We start from the raw sequence: 22951 nt of genomic DNA, 5'->3' as shown, positions 1-22951 counted from the left end.
AAAGAAAATAAAATTTTTGCTAGCCTGGGGTACAAGAGTAATAACTATAATTCATATTCATTCTAATGACAATACAAACCTCAGAACTCTCTGAAAAACAATTTTTAAACAGCAAGAAAACAGCTCTGAAACAAACAAAATATATGATATATTCAGGAGAGAATATATTACATTCAACTTACTTGCTTATAAAATATTAAATATAATCAAACAACTTGTTCAAATATTGTTTTCCAATTAAATGGAAAATTAATCTGTCGCTTTAGCTACAACCACAGAGTAATTTCACATTTTCTGATAATTAAATAGTTTAAATATTCAAGTAATTAAAAACTTTAGAGCTAATAGAATCGGTGACTATGTTGGAACGTGAGCAACATTTTAGGGGGCTTTTTTTAATGTCCCACTAATGCCTCCCTTAAGTACGTCCCAGCAGCTTGCACCTTCTACGATCATGATGTTCTCTAGAAAGCTTTAAAAGCCTGAAAAGCCTCAGGTGTCTTTCCCAGGGCAACTGTAACCTGTGATACAGCAAAAATTATAAGGATGCAGAGACACTGCTGGTAACAGACTGCTCAGGCTCACCTTTTAACACCATGTTCAGTTACAAGACACTCTCAGGGAAAGGTAAGAAGTGATTAAATAAGTCTATAAATGACGAAGACCAAGCTCTCCATCAGACCTGGTTTTTGGTGTAAAACTTGCACCCCTTGCAAAACAAGCAAGGATGTAGCCAAACATTGATGACTGAGAAGTATAACCACATGCATAAGGTTGACTTATGTACATGTCTTAATATTTAACAGTTTTTCTTTGCTTTACCTATAACCTGCAGTTTTTAGCTGGTAACTAATAAAAATCACAGGATCATATCATATGGTATAAAAATAGCCAATCTAGTCCACCCAACAAAGAATCAACCTGCAATACATGGTATCAGGAAAAGTAAAATCATTATGGACTTTCTCCTTCAAATTTCTCAAAACACTTATTCACTCAAAAACACATGGGGGATGAGTCAGAGCTACAAACAAATAGTAACCAGGATGATGCCTATGCCATTTTGGTGCATGGAAACAGACATAAACAAAGATAAATTCAAATTCATAAGTGTAATAAAGAAAAGGCTAAGGAAAGAAGAGACAATAGCCTGAGGCTGCAGGAATGTGCCCCTCCTTCAAGCATGAGGATTAGGGAGGGGTGGGGGGTGGGGGGAGACATGAAAGATAAAGAACATAAAGAACAAACCTGTGGACACCAAGGAGGGTGGTGTGGGATGGGTTGGGAGATTGGGATTGATGCATGTACACTATTACATATGAGACAGACGGCTGGTGAGGGCCCGCTGTATAACATGGCCGGAGCGGGGGCGGAGGGGGGGGCGTGCAGGGGGGCAGAAGGTGCAATCTGTTTGTAGGATGTATGTTAAGTTAACCTTAAAATGCATTCCAACATACAGAAGGGGCAGATGAATACGGTTTGATTCCACTTATACAAGGTACCTAGAATAGTCAAATCATGGTCAGAAAGTACATCAGGTGATGCCAGGGGCCAGGTGGTGGGGGTGGGCTGTGGGGAGGGGGACTTACTGCTTAATGAGGACAGAGCTTCAGTTTCAGGTGAAAACTTCAGGAGATGGATGATGGTCAGAGATGCACAACAACGTGAATGGACTTAGTGCCACTGAACTGCACAATTAAATATGGCTAAAATAGTATGTTTTATATTTTGTGATTTTTACCACAATTTAAAAAAAAAGACATTTAAAAAAAAGGAAGGAAGGAACTGAGTCTGAATTGGCAGGGCAGCCAGGAGACAAGAGCTTGTGGGACAGGGCCAGTGTTAATGAGTGTGCTGGGTTTAGTTGCTCAGTCGTGGCCCACTGTTTGTGACCCCATGGACTGTAGCCCACCAGGCTCCTCTGTTCATGGGATTCTCCAAGCAAGAATATTAGAGTGGGTTGCCATGCTTTCCTCCAGGGGATCTTCCCAACCCAGCAATCAAACCAGGTCTCTTGCATTGCAGGCGGATTCTTTCCTGTCTGAGCCACCAGGGAAGCCCAAGAATGCGGCAGTGGGTAGCCTATAGCTGCTGACTAGACGACCGAGTGCAGAGACACACACGTACACACACTCAGGGCTGCGTAGGGAAGAAATAAACACAAAGGCAAAGTCCTCTGACTGAGAAGGCACAGCGGACAAAGCAGAGGTGAGGGCTGCTGACCTTAGGGAAATTTCCTCCAGGTATGAGGAGGGCGGCAGCACGAGCCAAGGTAGGTGTGTAAACACACTGCTGGGAACAGGAGGAACCAGAGAACACAAGAATGACTTCAGAGAAGTGAAGGAATACAGCAGGCAGGAAGAAACACTCTGCTTCTCAAAAGTTTTAACTTGATTCTGATAAACATCCACATTGCCATTTTATCTTATAACTTGGTGATTACAGTATTTGCTTAATAAAGAGAAAGAGAGAAAACATTACTCCATCTTTCAGTCTTATAAAGCTTGATTTGCTAAAAATAAAAATATTACAAGTAATATGTTCTTATTGCAAAGGAGTATGTATTTCTATAAAAACATGAAGTAAAACCCAAAAAGCCCACTCCAAACCCATCTCCCTTGCAATGCTATTGAGGTTATATTATGGAAATGGGTGTGTTAGTCTCTCAGTCATGTCCGACAATTTGCAACCCCACAGACTGTAGCCCACAGGCTCCTCTGTCCATGGGATTCTCCAGGCAAGAATACTGGAGTAACTTGCCACTCCCTTCTCCAGAGGATCTTCCCAACCTAGGGATCAAATCCTGGTCTCTTGCATTGCAGGCTGATTCTTTATCATTTGAGCTACAGGGAAGTCCTTTATATTATGGAAACTACATGTTTATTTTCAGTACTTTCTTCTTTAAAATCTTTTCAGATATTGAAGAAAGCTGATAAACAACCTCCTTCAGCCATAAGAGCAGAAAGAGAAAGAAAGGAGGGAAAAACTGAAGGAAAAAATAGCTCACAGATACACAGACCCAATGAAAATACTACAGGGCACATATACCCAGGCCTCAGTGGGAGAAAAGAACACACAACCATTGAGCAAAATGCTTTAGTGTTTAAAAATAGCCATTTTTTTCAGGACCATTCCAGAATCCTGTTGAAGGTAGCTGGAAAAAGCCTGTATGAGACTGACTTTGAAAAAACTACACCTACCTAGATCACAAAACCCCCAAATTTAAAATGGCCTATGAGGGATTCACTTGCTATAGGCAGGCTGCAGGACACGGGCAGGGAAGACAACATACTATAAGCTAAAGATTTTAATGCAACTTCTTCACCAAATTTCTTTAAAAGAGAGCAGTTCACTGCTCAGTGAATGTAGAAGAGAGAGGAGAAAACCTGTATTCTTTTCATAGTCATATTTAATCGTGCAGCTCACAACAAAAATCTTGAAGACTGCCTGCAATGAATATATGAAAAGGCACCTGAGGGTCGTAGCTAAAAAAGAAAATGGGCCTTTATCCACAGCACAAGCTCTAAACATCAAGTTATAGCAGCTATATTCACAGGCAAGGAAATCATCAGCTACTAACAGACACCCCGTGAAGGTTAATCCACACACCACCAAAGATTTTTCACTCAGTAGAATTTCAGACGCACTTCCCTGCTGCTCCCAGGCTTTTAGCTCCATAGGCCAAAGAAGCAATAAAAAGGGCCAGTCATAAAGGAACAGGAGAATTGACTAGTTCCCATTAAACCGCACTACCCCCAACCCAACACTCCAAAAACCAAAGAGCAGCACTACGCCTCCGGAGCGTCCTCCATTCACAAAGGGACCCAGATGCTTAGAAAGTGGCAGAACAGAAGCCCTCCTAAGACACTTAGCATTCTTAAGCGGTATCCTTAGGTCTGCTGCTGCTGCTACTGCTGCTAAGTTGCTTCAGTCGTGTCTGACTCTGTGCGACCCCATAGACGGCAGCCCATGAGGCTCCCCCGTCCCTGGGATTCTCCAGGCAAGAACACTGGAGTGGGTTGCCATTTCCTTCTCCAATGCATGAAAGTGAAAAGTGAAAGTAAAGTTGCTCAGTTGTGTCTGACTCTTCGCGACCCATGGACTGCAGCCCACCAGGCTCCTCCATCCATGGGATTTTCCAGGCAAGAGTACGGGAGTGGGCTGCCATTGGTCTAATCGTATCAAAACCACCCTTGTTTGCCAAAAACAGAAGGGAATATAAAACACGGACACAGACACAGAAATTAACACTAATGTCATTCTTATGTCAGACTAGGTTCTTCAGAGAAGAACCAGAGATGATTTAAAATGATTAACTTGTATTCTAATTCTGATAAGATGCCATGGAAGCAAGAATCCAATTCTGGAAGGATGATGAGGGTATTAGAATACACCAGGGATGAAAACGAACCAGCCCAGCACACCAAGTGGGACACCTAAAACGCTAGGAGAAAATAACATTTCAGTGACTCAAAACCAGACAGCGTTAAGTGAGGTGTAACCATTAAGCCCATTCTCCCCTAAAATTGAGACAGGAAAGCAGCACTGAGCAAGTGCCCATGATGCACCAAAAGCTGGATCTGAGTTTGGGTATGTGTTCGCTCACTTCATCTGCACACACTCCAACAGTAGGCATTATTTTCCCATTTGGCCTGCACTGAAAATGAAGTTTGCAGAGTTTACACAACCCAGTCAAGGCCCCGCCAGTGAATTATGAGTTTAGATAAGGGTAAAATGCAGCTTATCGCTCTCATGAAAGTGGCCCTGCATGTGCTTTGGCAAGGCTCCCCGGCAAACTAGTGTGCCCTTCTTAAATGTCCACCAGCCCCTTGCCTTCCAGTCCTGATTTTGTATTTGATGCTATGAGTCCACAGTTCTTTGATAATACAAGTAGAAAATGTGTAGGGTTTATGAGAAATAATATGTGTCATGTACACAGAAGTCACTTTAATCATGTTTTAAACCTTAACTAATGTAAAGACATGTCTTATTATGGTAGGCACCCCGTTATCAAAGTCCAAGACAATCTGCTCTTGGCATATCCAAGAGACATGACACCTCACTTCAGAGGTTGTTTGGGTTTTATTTTTGGTCTTATTGTGAACATGACAGGTTTCGGCTATGAAGAAACACTCTGGCATTTTATAATGAAAACTAAATTTAATTTTAAAACGATCAATGTTTCTTGTTTCTACATTTGTTGCTGCTAGAGGGGAACGCAATTATACTTGCTTCTGCACAAGTTCTGCCAAACTTTGCCAACCAGGAAATAATATTAATAGATCTCCTACCTTTTAATAGAAAACTGTAGAATTTGAGAATTGGGAGGCAAGGACCTTTGATTATTTTTAACCAGATAATCCAGTCTTTTGGTTCCTCAGTGTCTATGTGCTAAAGAAACAACAAACTAAACACATTCTAATTACTATCTGGCAGCACCAAGACCCTAACCTCCTGTTCCGTTACTGTCGGCAGAGACCACAAAGCCCGGCCAGTTCCCCGGTCAGAATTTCCATCGTGATTCCCGGTTCTAACTGGATGACCCTGCAGTCATTTCAGTGACGGGTTTGCAGCTGTTGTTATCAGGTTTCTGAGGAAGCCACCTCCTAATTTTGTCATTAAGAAAGTATGATCAGTTCATATTCTGGAAAACAACTTATTTATGTCATCTGGATGGTTCTAAGTGTCATTGAAAGGAGATTTTTTTTCTTCCCCGTTTAGAAAAGGATTTTAAGCACTTGGGAAAGAATGAGGATCTGCCCCTGTGCATGTAGATGAAAGAAAACTCAGCCTCAAAGAGAGGTGTGCAGACAGGGCCCATGGCGTGACTCTTGGCCCCTGTCATTCATCACACCAGGGCAAAACAGGCAAGACCTAGGACCGTGAGGAATTACTGACCGACTTACTCATTGTTTAAATTATCCCTGTATAAAAATCTGGATAAGCTTAAAAGTTTCTCTTTTTTTCCCCTAAATAAAGCTTTTTATTTTATTTTGTATTTGTAGCCAATTAACAATGTTGTGGCAGTTTCTGGTGAACAGTGAAGGGGCCCAGCCATACCTATACACGCATCCATTCTAAAAATGTTTCTTCACACACTGCTTATTCACATCCAAAACAGACTCTAACTTTTATGTTTTAATACTTATTTTTACTTATTTATTTATTTGGCTGCACTGGGTCTTAGTTGCAGCATTAGAACTCTTAGATGCAATATGTAAGATCTAGTTCCCTGATCAAGAATGGAAGCCAGGCCCCCTGCATTGGGAGTGTGGAGGCTTCAGACACCTGACCACCAGGGAAGTCCCCAGGCTCTAATTTTTAAAATTTACTCCTGCCCCAGATCTTCAAAAATTTGGCCTTAAACAAATTATAAAGAAAAATAAAAACCTTTTCTATGATTTGTGAGTATACTCACTGTGTAGCACGTGAGTAGTAGTCATAATGTGTAAATATTTTCAAAACTTTAAAAAGTATCAGGATAAGCAGACAATGATGGACTCTTTTTTTTTTTTTTTTGCAAATAAGACCAACAATAAACATTCATTCTCTGGCATTATTTTATTACATCTGTTTTCTATTTAACAGTCAATTATTTTCTCATTATAATCTCTACGACTCAACAAACACAGCTGACATAAAAACAAACCTATCCCTCCCTGGATTAGCCACCTTCATTTCGAAGGAAGAAGTGCTCATAAGTCAGAAATGTCCTGTCGACATGAAAAAGTATGGGGCAAGAGCATCCCGTCTGGAGACAGTGACAGAAGTACACAAAATCAGAAGGAAAAAGGCAGGTCAGCGCTTCTAAAACTCACAGCCTCACAGGCTCCAGCGGGGTGGGGGCAGCACATTCAATGTCAAGCCTGAATCTCGCCATCACCACACATTTAAGGCTTTCCCGGAGTCTGCCTCCCTCAGTATAACCTGCCAATTAGATGAAGTTTTTGCTTGATGGAAAAAACCTTAAAGCATGGACTTTCCTCTAAAGGTCAGGGCAGTCGTCCCCTGTAACACAGCGTAAGTGGGGGCTGGAATGTGCCTTCCACCTGACCACTCTTTCTGTTAATTGGCTTCAGGCCTGTTCACCCAGACAAGGTAGTGGAAATGGCAGGCTCCCAATTAGCTTAAATTTCCCTTAAGGTCCCTCTACAGTTCTGGTCCCAAATTCTCCCAATCACATATTGTAAAGATCCTGCCTCCTCTTTTGTGGAATTTATTAGCTGCAATAAACCGTGGGGATATAAGAACAAAGGCAGCTTATGATCTATTATCTGCCGATATTATAGTCCATGCAGAGTCAGGGAAGTGGTAATCATAAAAAGAAATTCAGATTTCTTAAAACACAGCCACACATCAAAACTAAGGACTTCATTGCATTTTTTGTTACTTAGATCTTAGAATCAAAATTTTTAAAGCAGGAGAATTTTTCTTTTTTTACGTTTTATTTATTTAAGACCTAATTTTATTATTTTTATAAAACTTGTTGGCTGCATGGCATGTGGGATTTTAGTGCCCCCACCAGGGTTCCAACTAATGCCCCCTGCAGGGAAAGCTCAGAGTCCTAGCTATTGGACCACCAGGGAAGTCCCAGGAGAACTTTTTAAAGGCAACACAACAAACACTGATTTAGTCTTCAAATCCTCTGTGCTTCCTCTGAGTGCTCTCAGAAGAAGGAAGTCAACTGACTGAGGTAAGAAAAGGTTGCTTTTGAAGGATGCTCAGTCCTACCTTCTGGAGAAGGCAATGGCACCCTACTCCAGTACTCTTGCCTGGAAAATCCCATGGACAGAGGAGCCTGGTAGGCTGCAGTCCATGGGGTCACTAAGAGTCGGGCACGACTGAGCGACTTCACTTTCACTTTTCACTCTCATGCATTGGAGAAGGAAATGGCAACCCACTCCAGTGTTCTTGCCTGGAGAATCCCAGGGACAGAGGAGCCTAGTGGGCTACCGTCTATGGAGTTGCACAGGGTCAGACACGACTGAAGTGACTTAGCAGCAGCAGCAGCAGTCCTACCTTCTGAGATGATCTTGATGTAGGATGCAGCTACAGGCTATTCTGAGCAAAGTGAGTCAGTCATGATTCCATAATCATGTTAAGTTTGACTCCAAGTGCTTCCTGGGTCAGAGTTCAGTATACTGCCTACCTCTGGTCACAGAGGTGTAACTTAGCAACACTCAGAGGGAAGGAAGATTCAGTAGCCCTCTTATGTAGGGTCCATCCACAAAAGGGAAAGCACCTCAGCTTCCAGATGTGCCTGCTAACTCAGCATTCACACCCTCCTTTGTCCTTTTCATCCCTACTGTTTATTCCCATTGGCACGGCTGATGTGGGCATAATTGCCTTCAAAAAACAGATAATGAGAAGCACTCTAGTAGGAAATAGAGCCAAAACAAAACCACTGCAGGCATATAAAATCTGGAACTCTCTTGACCTCTTCAGGACAGATGGCATAACTAAGAGAAGATATCAGTTCCACCCTTGTGATCTCAAATCCTAAAGGCAAGGGCTGACTTTTTTTTTTAAAACATATGAAACATTCTTTTATCTACCTGATGCCACTCCTTTACTTTATTTTTAATGGCAAAAATTAAGGCAGGGAAAAAAAAAAAAGCCACAGAGGAGGCATCAGGCCATTAAAGTCAGATGACTCGTGGCAACAATTAAATGAATAAATCCACAATTAAATGAGAATGGCTGGACTAGATTTCCAGTGTATCCAGCATAACTTATGTGTCCTCTTCTATCCAAACAACTGTGTTTACTTTAAGCCAAAGTTTTAATATGAATTTTGTTTTTGCTCTTCCTGTCTAGTTAAGTAGTTTTCAGGTTGGTTAATTATCCAGCTGCTGGTAAACCACTAAATTTAATGAATGAATCATCATTTCTTAAGCTAAGGAAAAAGATGCTGTGGGCTCAGGAATCAATTAGCAATTAGCTAATGTCATCTACAGTGGGCTACATAGACTAAAAAAATACTTTTTAAAAAAAAACTTTTTTATCATAGAACAAATACTTTAGATAACTTCGACAGAAGCAAACAAGGCTTATTTGGGGTTGGGGTAGGTATTTGTGTGGCTTCTCAATGAGTCCCTTTTGCTTAAAAAGAAATTCCAAAATTACAAAGAAAAGCTATTTTACTTTCTTTACAGGCCTACAATTGCAACAGTAAGACAAAGTTATATTTTCGGAAATAATTAAATGTATCATATTTTAGAAACTCTGGGCTGCCAATATTTTTTTCTTCTGAATCTTGCAAACAGAAAAAAAGATCAGATTCAGCAACTTTTGCTGGAACAGAGCCCTGATTGTGTGTGTGTGTGTGTGTGTGTGTGTATGTGCGTGGTTTTGTTTAGTGACGAGCAACTGTATTTCAGGAAAGGTAAACCCCCATTTCCACCCCCAGTTTCAGGAGGTCAAGTTTGATTAGTCTAAACCAAGGCAGGTACTTTACTGCCTCTGATTTAGAAATGGGCAGGCAAGTCACGTGATTCTGAACAACAAAATACGGAAGGCATCTGGTGGGTAAGGAAAGAGGCAAGCTGGCAGGAAAAGCTTATCTGCTTTCAAGTGAGCCACAGTGAAGAGAAGGGCATGGCCCCCTTCCTCTGCAAGGATTTGATGGTCTGAATCAGGCAGGAAAAGACTAGTGGAGACCTCGGGAGACTCCCAGAAAAGCTGGGGACCCCAGGCCTTGAGGGAGGCCACCGGGCCAAAAATGAAGCCCCCTCTGCCCTTCCCCCAGACTTCTTGTTACAGGAGCAAGGAGTGCTTCCTTATCACACAATCCAGATGTTCTGTATTCACACCCAATGTTTTTCCAACAAATACACTAAGACACAGTGAGTCTTTCTGGGTACCAGGCCTGACTGTAAACCCTCAGCAGGTATTACATCACTGATGAGGCAGGTTCGATGATAAACTCATCTGCTATATGAATAAACTGAGGGGCAGACAAGGTGACCAAGCGCCCAAACACCATACAAGGTGAACAGAGGGTAGCTGCCAGTCTGATCCCAGGCCCAGCTAAACCATCTTCATTTTAAAAAGTTACTTCAGTGAGAGCTGAAGTAGCACAGGGAACTCTACTCAACACAGTGTGGTGACCTAAATGGGAAGGAAATCCACAAAAGAGGGGGATGTATGTATATGTATAGCTGATTCACTTTGCCATCCTGCAGAAACTTACACTGTAAAGCAACTACACTCCAAAAAGAAATTTTTCATAAATTTATACATCAAAACCCCTGCAGAAGGAAACGGCAACAGAGGAGACTGGTGGGCTATAATCCATGGAATCACAAAGAGTCAGACATGACTGAGCGACTAACACACATACATCAAAAGAATGCAAGTAAAAACTGGTAGAAACCAAATAATAGTTTAGTTAATAGTGTTGTTTCAACTTTTTGATAATGTGGTTATTTACGTTAGCTGTTATCACTAAGCCAAGTGAAGCATGCATCAGAACTCTGTGCTGTCTTTATAATTTATTGTACTACTTTTTTTTTTCAAATAAAAAGTAAACAATAAAAAAACTTTACTTCAAAGTGATAATCTCATGGACTTTAATCGGTATTACTATTTCATTACCGCTGGTTTTTCACTTGTTTTTATCACTTGTTCTTCCTACTAGAACTTCAATGGCTTTTTAATTATTTAAAAAATTTTCCATCACACAAAGTTTTATGCTCCTTACTATAGGATAAAAATCATACCATTGCAGGTATCAAAGGCAAACTGTCATTTTTTATTGTTCAAATATCCCACATACATAGAACTCTTTTAGGAGATTATACTGAAAAAATAGACTGAGATGAATTCAGTAGAATAGGGTTTCCTTCCACTGATATCATTAATCTAAATTGAAAAACAGCTTATTCCAGTATCTAGGCAACCACATTATCAATAATTTTAGAAATTACTGAAACAAATACACAACAAAGCATTCTGTCACTGAGTACTCACCTAGTTTGTGATCCATATGAACTTTTTAAAGAAAATACGTGATGCGGGAACCAAATACACAGATTTTTAATATCAATACTATTAAAACTACAGAGAAAACACTGTGACTAACAATAAGCAATTAACACTTTTTTTTAAATGACACTGCAAGAATTTTTTTATACATCAAAACTTAGCAGAAAACCTCTTAGTTTTCATACAAACGGCAAACAGTCCCCTTCCTAAGATAGGAAGCCATTATGTATGCTGAGTGGTGACCAATTTTTGATTTTGTGAATTGGAGGTGGCTACCCTGCAGAGTGAACTAAGCAACTGCGAAAACACAGATGCCTACAACAGGTCCTGGTCTTAACCTGACAATTGCTGAAACAATAATAGAATGTCTATTTCTCCCATAAAGTGAAGTCAGGGGTAACAGAAATTTTTATTTCATCCCTTCAGATCTTTCGACTTTATTGCCTCTCAATAGAGAGGGGAACCCATGGGTGATTTTTTTTAAGTCCCCCTTTTTTATATAGACCATTTTTAAAGTTTTTATTAAATTTGTTACAATATTACTTCTGTTTTTTTATGTTTTGGTTTTTCGGCTGTGAGGCATGTGGGATCTCAGCTCCCCAACCAGGGGTCAAACCTGCAGCCCCTGCATTGGAAGGTGAAGTCTTAACCCCTGGACTGCCAGGGAAGTCCCCCATGGGTGGCCTTGAAAGTCTACTTATAAACTGCATTATTCATACCAAATATCTGTGCCTCACAACCTAAAAAGCTCTATGGTGGTAATTTTTGAGAATCTACAGCAACTGCTTAGGAGAAATCTTTGATCAGGGACCACCATCAAAACAGTCTACATTTATGTTAGACACACTCAGATACAGAGCCTGGTATTTAACTACAGTTGGGCAGAACCACTTATCTCCAAGCATCACTGTGATGGAGGGAAATGCCTAGGGGGTGGGCCAGGAAGTTATATCACCGACACATGTAGAAGGATGCGTTTATGTTACCTGTTCTTGCTTCTCCAGCCACTTGTCCACCATTGGGTGACTGGCACTTAGAGATGAGCGAGCATTGTCTCTCTGAAATTGGTTAGACCAATTACTAGTGTCCCGTGGGAGGCTTCTGTAGTTTTCATCTTTCTATTCAAAAAGAAACAAAAAGGTGTCTTGTAAAAAACCAGACTTTGCAAATTAATGATGCACCTGGTTTTTCTAAAGTAGCAGAAAAAAAAATGATTCTACATATTTAAAATGTTTTCCCCTAGTCGATATCAAAGAGCTGATTGAGGTCATTTCCTCCAGGTTAGACCTCAGAAATGCAGTCACCTGCCTGGGAAAGGGAGTCTGATGGCTGTGGCCACACAGATAGGAGCACAGTAGACAGAACAACACACTCTGCCCTCCTCTGGGGTCAACCTCTGCAGGGAAATACTTCTATACTAGACTTTCATCATCACTCAATCATGGCATTTCTCTTTTCTTCTTCTTTCCAATCTTAGAATAATGTTGTAAGATGTTTTCTATAATTTACCAAAAACATTTAAAACAGAAGATGAATGAATTTGCTCTTTATTTAGATCCTCATAGTTTCAGGAATTTGGGTAAGAGATTGAAGACTCTGGGCTCTTCAGTTACCTCCTTCACAAGCTAGTTGTAAACATTAATTCAAATAGTGAGAGAAGAAAAAAATTAGCCTATCCCAACACATGGTACATAATCAAATCAGATCAAATCAGATCAGATCAGTCGCTCAGTCGTGTCCGACTCTTTGCGACCCCATGAATCGCAGACACATTATTTGTTCACCCCAACATACTTGAGATGAGATGTCTTTGATTGATAAATATTTATTAATATACCCCAGAGCAGCCAAGGTATTTCTTTCAAATAATAATTTACAACAACTTGCTTTGGCTTTAGAGCTTTGGCTTAATCTCAATGTTCTGAAAAGATATGAGAAGGCTAGGATAAGGTAGGAAAATTGAGCATTTCAGTTCAATAGCTAAATCTAAATATCTTCTAAAAGAACAAATTTAAAATGTTAGCCTCACTTCAGCTAACTTACATCAGTGCCCCACATTAAATACCCAAATATTTTCCTTAAAAACTTTGTTGAGGGTAGTCTGGCTGTAAAAATCTTCATACACATGATTGATTCTTATTCTTCATTACTTAAACCACATTAGCAACAAACACACACATAGAAACAAAAAGTGTAACATAATAGGATTGATTGTATAGACCTTGGAATAAACCAGGATACTGTTTTCTGTTCCATCAGAGGATAAAACTTAAAAATGAACTGGTCATCCTGAACCTAGGCCAATATTGTGACTTTTGAAAAACAATTTAATCTATAATTATAATTACAGTATAAACTGTAGCGTGAAATAGCTACAGTATAAACTGTAGCGTGAAACTTTTTAACTTTTTAAAACCAAACTACAGAAAGTAAACATTAGAAACACAATAGTAGAATTTACCATTAGCGGCAACTACTTTTTACTAGAAAAACTCTGTATCCTTCTGGTAACTGTGGGTCAAAGTTGTGATGAGGCACAACCACAAGTACAAGGAAAATGCTGGTGAGATTAGGCTGCTGCTCCACACCCACGATGAAGTGCGGACCTTGCTTATAAGAACGTGGAAAGGGTAAAGCAGAAGACACAGACAAAGTCTAAAGAAAGGAATCAAGCAAATGAAGCAACTAAAGTTCACTGTGTCTCAAAATATTAAGAGCCCTTCCTTGACCATAATAACTTCAGAACAAAGCAAATCTATGCTTCACATGGTAGTCCCTAAACTTACTGACGAGACATTCAAATAAGTCATAAAAGGCAGATAAACTTATTAATGACAGAAACTAAAAGATCCATGAAGACAGGAAAGATGGAAGGGTGGAGAAACAGAAGCACAAGTTTTACATCAAGGATCTTGTGCTCCTAACATTGACTAGGGACCTGGTTTTGCTATTCATTTCCCACCATTAGAAAGTATTATTATACCAACTCTCTACTTTGAAAATGAACAATCAAACAGAGAGCATTAAAAAAATACATCCTACTTTTTCTGTAGGAATGGTATTTCAAAGTAACCAATAGTCAAGGAGGAAAACTTGTCCTTTCAGAAAACATAGTAACTTATATGCAGAGTACATGATGAGAAACGCTGGGTTGGAAGAAGCACAAGCTGGAATCAAGATTGCCAGGAGCAATGTCGATAACCTCAGATATGCAGATGACACCACCCTTACGGCAGAAAGTGAAGAGGAACTAAAAAACCTCTTGATGAAAGTGAAAGAGGAGAGTGAAAAAGTTGGCTTAAAGCTCAACATTCAGAAAATGAAGATCATGGCATCCGGTCCCATCACTTCATGGGAAATAGATGGAGAAACAGTGGAAACAGTGGCAGACTTTATCTTTTTGGGCTCCAAAATCACTGCAGATGGTGACTGCAGCCATGAAATTAAAAGATGCTTACTCCTTGGAAGAAAAGTTACGACCAACCTAGATAGCATATTCAAAAGCAGAGACATTACTTTGCCAACAAAGGTCCATTTAGTCAAGGCTATGGTTTTTCCAGTGGTCATGTATGGATGTGAGAGATGAACTGTGAAGAAAGCTGAGCACCGAAGAATTGATGCTTTTGAACTGTGGTGTTGGAGAAGACTCTTGAGAGTCCCTTGGACTGCAAGGAGATCCAACCAGTCCATTCTGAAGGAGATCAGCCCTGGGTGTTCTTTGGAAGGAATGATGCTAAAGCTGAAACTCCAGTACTTTGGCCACCTCATGCAAAGAGTTGACTCATTGGAAAAGACTCTGATGCTGGGAGGGATTGGGGGCAGGAGGAAAAGGGGACAACAGAGGATGAGATGGCTGGATGGTATCACCAACTCGATGGACGTGAGTCTGAGTGAACTCCAGGGGTTGGTGATGGACAGGGTGGCCTGGCGTGCTGCAATTCACGGGGTCGCAAAGAGCCAGACACGACTGAGCGAATGAACTGAACTAACCTGAATTAAATGCACGTAATAATCGAATAATTAATAGAATTAGAAAAATCACCATTTTCAACTCCTAATGAAATCATTCATTCAGGCAAAGATAATTAATGGATGCTAAAACCGTTAGGTGAAAAGTTGACAATGAACACGGTGTATGTGACATGATGAAATACCACTTGCAAAGGGTAAAATCTGTCTTTAAAATGATGAGACAAGATGCTACAAAACACTCTTGTTGATGTCTAGAATCCAAGAAGCTGCTGGTGCTTTTGATTCCTTTTGAATCTCCATAATGATGGAGATTCCTCATCTTTTAAATGGCCCCTGTGGGCTCTTACTATGGACCACTCACCACCGTCTCTCTGAACAAGCCCAAAAGTGTACAGTTTCAAAATCTGCACACATGCTAAGTCACTTCAGTTGTATCTTGATTCTTTGCAAACCCATGGACCTCAGCCCGCCAGGTTCCCCTGTCCATGGGATTCTCCAGGCAAGATGATTGGAGTGGGTTACCATGCCCTCCTCCAGGGGATCTTCTCTACCCAGGGATGGTCCTTAAGTCTCCTGTATTGGCAGGCATGTTCTTTACCACTGGCGCCACCTGGGAAGCCATTTAAAACCTAACCCATGAAAATATCTACACACAGGTCACCAACACTAAATATTTTTTCTGAATTCATGATCTAAATTACCAACAGGATGTCCCAAAGATATCTCAAAATCAGTAGATCAAAATGAAACCCAACTCCTATATCAATTCTGGCACCCTTCTGAAAAACAGAATCACCTGTTTCACATCTTTCCATCCTGCCTAATCCCCACAGTTGCTAGGTCTTGTGAATCCAGAGTTCATGGCCAAGATCTTAGATTTGGGCAATCACCCTCGTACAGAATCAATGTGCCTCTCATCTGAACAATCAGCAGCCCTCAAATTGGAGGCTTGGTCAATCCTCATCCTCTCCAACAACCTGCCACAGAGGATTCTTCTACAATGCCCTCTAGGTCACGTCACACCTAGAACAAACACGAGGCCGAGCTGTGGACCTTCAGTGCCACAGGCCTCCCATCTCCATCAGGATCTTCCTGAGTCTAGACTCCCAGTAATGCTGCTTCTGTAAAAACACTCACCACTCTTCAACACCCAGTCCCCAAGCTACTTTCTGTAAGAGGCATTCCCTGATTCTCACCAGAACTAATAATGTCATGCATCTTGTTATCACTATATTCCAATTTTAGTTCTAATTATAATTCTAACTTATAATTCAGTTAATTTTTAAAATGGCTATTTTCATGATCACAGTGACACCTGGGCAGAAGATCACCAGTCACCTTTAAACCCTAGCACTTAGCTCAGTGGCCTACACCTACGTGGATGGCTTTTTCTGGAATACTTATTATGTTCTCTATTTTCACGAGGTTTCAGAATCCCATAATTTTAAAGGAACATTTCTATCAGTTGTTTTAAAAATCAAATTGAGGGACTTCCCTGGAAGCCCAGTGGTTAGGGCTCCATGCTTCCATGGCAGGAGGTGCAGGTTCTATCTCTGGTAGGGGAACTAGGATCCCACATGCCACAGCTCGGCAAATAATCATAATAAGAAACTAATAAAATAATCTTGAAAAACAGAAACTCAAGAAATAAAAATGAAAAAATGTTTTAAATAAAAAGCAAATTGAAATGGGATACTTTAATAAAGGTATCATGACAAAATTTAGTGGAAATGCACTTTCACTGAAATACAAAGACTGTACTTTTAAATTTATACTAAAAGACGTATTGCTGTCATCAGCCACTAAGTCGTGTTCGACACTTTGCGACCCCATGGACTGCAGCATGCTACTGTTAGATGCCTATTTCAATTTTATGTCACACCTACAGTACTACAGTATACAATGTCTGCGGAAAATATGATGATTTCCAATTGCATCTAAAAAGTAGTGTGGCATTTCTCCATTTATGTCAATTATGACACGTAATTCATGCAGCAGGCTACCATAAAGTAATCATATTAAGGCAGATAAGGGCTTAAAAAAAAATCAAAAGATCTATCAGTAGAATCAACTTTGAGCATTTAAATGGTAAGAAAAATAAAATACTATATCCCTCATAAAAAAAGTTTTCCTAATTCAATATTGATATGGTAAAGCCAGTAATAAACTCATATATTAATGTGTTTACAAAAAGTCCAGTTACAGTCAGTCACCTTAGTCATCACCAGGTAAGTGAAGAATTTCTAAAATATGTTACCAGTTGTTACCCCACAGTATCTGTTATTTTGTTGACTGCACCATCTCATGCTACTGGCATTTCAGCAATGTTCTTCCTCAAAATCCTGCCTGAAGTCTGGATCAAGTACAAACACTTTACAATTCTATTAAGCTGTGATTCGTATTCAGTGATGTAAGCACATGCTTAAACCTAATAGTACACTATGTGTTTCTACTTGTATTTTCTACAATATGTGCGTGGACAGTCACCATTTTCAAATGAAATGTATACCGTGTGCTCTATTTTCAATTTGAAAATATTTTTTCCAGTGTAAATGATTTTAAAATTACGGTACTCTTAACTATGTCTTTGCAAGACCACATTTTCCATGGACCAAACTATAGCTAACTACATAAAAGTCAAAAATATTTTTTGAACGTATTTGCAAAACTTATATACCATAACCTAAAGAAAAAAATAAACCAACCAAAATGTTAGTCAGTGATAGTTTCACACTGAATTTATAATAAATTGAAGAATGGGCTTTTAAATCTATTTTATTCTATGATCAAGTTAATGTCTCAATTCTGCATATTGGTAAACTTAAAGCAAAACATGAAATCTTTTTCTTGAGACTTATAAAAATCTAGCAGTATGACCAATATATTAGTAGAAATAGACCAACAGACCAATAGAAAGCCCTAATAAGTACTAAATTTGCAAACAGCAAAAAATTATTAAAGCCACAACTTTATATCTAAAAGATTATATAAGAAAAATACCATAAGGAATTACTCTTCTTTTAAATTAGAAGACACTGGACCAAACAGCCATTTAAGCTTCTACACAAGGTAGGAAACTTGCTCTCTTGCCAGAAAAACCCAGATGTTCCTGCTGTGATCAGGGATTTTCCTTATCATCTAAATGTACTGCCACATCATCAGGTGTCAAAAAGCCATCCAGGCTGAGAAATGCATATTAATTTGCTGCTCCCTGGTAGCAGTACCCTGGGTATGGAGTAAATCTCTTTCAGGGTAAGCTAAGTAGCTGTTCTCTCTCCCCTCTTCCTGAGCCAATTACAATTTAATAAAAAGAAATCACACAGAACCCACCCAATGCCTTGGGACTGAGGCTTATTCCTGGCATAATAAGCTGCAGCTTCGAGGCTTTATCTCTCAGAAACAGCTATTTAGCTGATGGTCAGATTTCCTGGCAGACCTACATCCCTACTGCAGAAATAAAGGAAAATTTCATGAGCATTATAGAAGTCATGGATATTTCTAAGTTAGCACAGGAAACTCAATTCTATTTCCACTTTATCTCAAAACAAAAATTCCAAACGTCTTTTAAAAAATCATTAGGAATTCTGCCATGTTTTGAAACACTAAACACCCAACGCATATAGGTTTCATTTTTACACCCTCTATGAATCCTATGGGTTTGAATATTCCTGTGTGGTTTTAAGATTTTAAATTTACAATATTTTTCAACTCTGCAATTGTGGTCCAAGAGAATTCAATTTTCCACTTTATCGTCTCTCCAAGAGAAAACAGACGGAAAACAAAGGCAACTCTTTTCAGGATGTCTAACCTGAGATTATGAGGCTGAAGTGAAATGAGTAGTTATAGCTTAGACCATTTTTTTAACTGCATCAAGCTTGCTAAAATCTTCCAATAGTCATATTGTCAAGTCAATGTGGCAGACCCAGTCCCCTCTGGGTCAGAGTTTATCTTTTGTGCCTCTTGATGGCTGCACCAGAGCATGACCTTGGAAGCAACGCCAAAGCTAAAGTTTAAAGATAACCATAAAATGGTCTGTAAATAGGATTGCTGTCAATGTACTGTTCTGACCTTCATACCACTTCACAGATATAAAGAAGAGTAGAGGGGGTTGGTCAGGAGGAGAGAGAGGGTGAGGATAAATAAAGTGACGCACACACACACACAAACATAGGTTCAACAACCAACTTGTAACTGCAGTCAGACAGTGTGGCAGCCCCTATCAGTTTAAACTATCTGCATGCCTATTAAGGCACTTTTTGAGGGCTTCCCAGGTGGCTCAACGGTAAAGAATCTGTCTGCCAATGCAGGAGACACAGGAGATACAAGTTCAAACCGTGGTTCAGGAAGATCCCCTGGAGAAGGGAATGGCAAACCATTCCAGTATTCTTGCTTGGAGAATCCCATGGACAGAGGAGCCTGGCAGGCTACAGTCCATAGAGTTGCAAAGAACTGGACATGACTGAAGTGACTTTTAGCACACACACGTATTAGGGACACATCTATTTTCAAGTGGAATGAACTGAAAAGCATTGTTTGAAACTCTGGTAGGTCAAGCAATCATTTCCATATTAGCAGTAATTCCCATCTCTAAATGAGCATAAATACTGGTACATATACGTATACATCTTCCTTTCCATTTTTTTTTTCTTCCTTTCCATTTTGATAATTGCCATCTTTCACAGTCTTAACCATTATTAATAAGAGGGGTAGAGGAGACAAAGAAAAGGATATGTGTTTAAAATCTGTTCCTACTTCTGAGCAGAACTATGACAAGACAAAAAGGAAATTCAAAATTCATGCTATTTTTGTCAAAACAAAATTGTCTAGTAGTAGACTATATATCTATTTATAAATGATATAGTCTACTAAAATGTGGTAGAATTTGCAACAAGAGACACTAATTGCACTTTACACTGTAACTTGTTTAAAATTTTAAACTTAAAGAGTCAAAATCCAAAGATTTTGAATGCCAAAACTGTATTAGCATGTCTTCAGCTCAAATTTCACAACTATTTTATTGTTAACTATTTTAATTTTCCTGATAAACTGAAGTTTAAGTATTGAACAGGAGTTATAAAAAAAAATTGAAGATATTAATTGATTCAAGCCAATTTTTAAATTAAGGTATAAAGTAATATCTCCTAGCAGGCACATCAAATTTCATCAGTTTTTCTTTTTTTTTCCTTGAAATGTTAAAAGTACTATAAACAGTTCTCAAAACTCATTCTGGCCTTAAATTCTGAAGTATAACTCATATCTTTTCTAGCCTTTATGATATATGCACAATACTTTATAGGTTGTAAAATTATATTTATATCAGTGGGACACTGAGGAATGTTAAATACGCCAAAAAAAAAAAAAAATCACATTGGAACTCTTCAATATGGAAGAACACATGTGAGAATTAAAAGTAATTTTGCAATTAAGTTTCCCATCACACAGCAAATCTTTCAGGGTGGTATATTTGCAAAACCAGAAGCTTGATGCTGTAGTTTTATCTCATAACTTACAACTGGACTTGGTAATAGTCTTGATATCAGGTAAGAAAAACAACCCCTGGAACACAGACGTGCATCAGGCTATGCACATAAAGGATCTGACCTTAAAGGGGGTGTTCAAACCTCTCATGGAGGTACATCTACTTATGATCGCCATAACGCTTCCAGAGGTGAGCATCGGAGCACAGGGTTCTCTGAAGCGGCCGGATTTGCTTGTGGAGCAGATCAGGAAATCCAAGAAAAGCAAAATCAGTGAAACTCAGTCTCAGTCAGGCTCCTTCTTCGAACCAATGTCCCCAGCTGTTCCTAACCCACCTCAGCAGTTTGAATGCCATGAAAACCTTCAGAAACAGAGTTTTAAACGCTGGAAGGTAAAGGGTAGGGAATATCCAACTGAACCTCTCACTGTCTAAAAGAAGAAACAGGGATTCGGGGAAGTTCTGACAAATACTGTACGAAGATTAAGATGCTTAACCAGCTCCCAAGGTTCTACCTCCCCACTTCAGTGCCCGGTTCTACATGATGACATTTCCAGGCTCTCCCTCTCAATCTACGCAGGAATTGTGGTTTACCTGAGTAATGACATAATTCTGACATCCAGCCATTCTTACACAATGACCCTCTCCCATGGGAAAGTACCACCCAAGTTCTTGAATCACAAAATATATTTATCTTAGAGACGGTTGGTTCATTCATAAATACTACATAGTCTTGGGAATAATCATGAGCAATAAAATGCTTGCTTTACAACTGTTTTAAATACAATGACCTCTTGTCTGATACAGCTAGGATTAGCTCCTTTATCCTATGACAATATGTATCAGGAGTGAGGAGAAGGTAGAGGCAGAGGAAAATGTCATATTTTCTCAAGTTTCAAAGATGCTGTCTCCATCTGGATTCTGAGCAACAAAGGAAAAAGAGCTCACAGGGAAGCAGCAGTTACAGCGGCTCCCATTTCGTTTCTTTCACTGTATTTCATATAAAATCAACACGGTCACCTAGCTGGCCAACAGCCACGTGCAGCCCACAGTCAGTAAGGTCGGGCTGACCACTTCTGACAGTCTTCCCTCCACCAAGAGCAAGTGTATAAGAAAAAAACAAGATGCAAATGCTGTGAGTCAGAGCACACTGCGGAGCCTAGCTCATTTTCTAAACAATTAATACAATAAAGATGACAAGCAACACTTGTTTGACTCTGCAAAACAAATTTGAATCTGAAACAATTTTCAAACATTTTAGAAAGTGCTATTTGTTTCTTATTTTGAAGGTACAAAATACCCATCTACATTTCATTTTATTTCAAAAACACATAACTCCAAATGTTCATATCTCAAACTAAAATTGCAAGTAACAATCGCATTTTGCATCAGGAGCAAACTTCGAGGGAGAAAGGGAACAGATGCAAGGAGGTGAGGGAGAGAGAGAAAAACACTTAGAGTAGCCCTCTGAATCCAAAATATCTGCTGTGTTAATATCACCTAAATGTGCAATGTGAATCTCTTAGGTTTACCTATCTAAATATTTCACCTTGATTTTAAAGCATATATGATAGTAAAAGAGGGTGCTAAAATCTGAAAATACTTTACCTTAATTTTAAAGCAATGTATATCCAAAGAACTTACTAAAATAGACACCATATACAATTGATGTGACAATGTAAATATCTGCAGCTCCTTCTTACATTTTTCTGTTTATATAAGTCCAATGGGCTGAGTGGATTAGCAGAACAACTGAGTCATTTTTGTGAAAAGTTCTCAGGGACCATCTATTAATACAATTTAGTTCTGGTAAAGCTTTCCCCTTAATTGTGAAATTGTTTCCTTGGGTAAAGCATCTCCACAGATATATTTTTGAAAAATATAGAACATCATTTTTATTTCCTCTAAAACTTTCTCTTAAGCAATTAATAGGAATATAAGAACTGTCAGCACTAATCAACAATAAGTAATAAAGTTTATTAATTATAAAGGGCTTCCCTCATAGCTCAGTTGGTAAAGAATCTGTCTGCAGTTCAGGAGACCTGGGTTTGATTCCTGGGTCGAGAAGATCCCCTGGAGAAGGAAATGGCAACCCACTCTGGTATTCTTACCTGGAGAATCCCATGGACAGAGGAGCCTGGCAGGCTACAGTCCATGGGGTCGCAAGAGTCCGACATGACATAGCAACTAAACCACCACCACCACTGTGATAAAAGTCACATAATATAAAACATACTATTTTAACTATATTTAACTGTACAGCTCAGTGGTACTCACCAAGAGGATTAGTGACACTAACGAAGCTAGTGTATTTTTACTCAAGACTAAGATGCTAAGATATAATATAGACTTGGTAAGGTTTTAAAATTATGCCAGTTTTTTTTTTTTTTCTTTGTAGATTTTTAATTTTTAATATGTAGATTTAAAATATTTAATAAAAAATATTTAATATTTTTTATTATTTTTTTTATATTTAAATTATTAATTTCAGATATACACATGCTCCCCATCCTGAAC

At 39.2% G+C, this 22951-nt stretch overlaps 1 protein-coding gene across 11 annotated transcripts in view; it reads right to left on the bottom strand.

The window, feature by feature from the left end:
* PARD3 (par-3 family cell polarity regulator) overlaps positions 1-22951 on the bottom strand; it is a 581703-nt gene that overhangs the window by 288892 nt on the left and 269860 nt on the right. For all 11 annotated transcript variants that reach the window (XM_010859873.1, XM_010859878.1, XM_010859876.1 and 8 more), the window contains exon 5: positions 11973-12104. In XM_010859873.1, coding sequence (XP_010858175.1) covers positions 11973-12104 — 132 coding nt within the window. The remainder of the gene's footprint in view (positions 1-11972; positions 12105-22951) is intronic.

The sequence above is a fragment of the Bison bison genome, unplaced genomic scaffold (genome assembly GCF_000754665.1).
Source record: "Bison bison bison isolate TAMUID 2011002044 unplaced genomic scaffold, Bison_UMD1.0 scf7180017864461, whole genome shotgun sequence".
Classification (NCBI taxonomy): Eukaryota; Metazoa; Chordata; class Mammalia; order Artiodactyla; family Bovidae; genus Bison; species Bison bison.
Note: the sequence above shows the minus strand (reverse complement) of the source record. Positions and strands in the feature narration are given on the sequence as shown.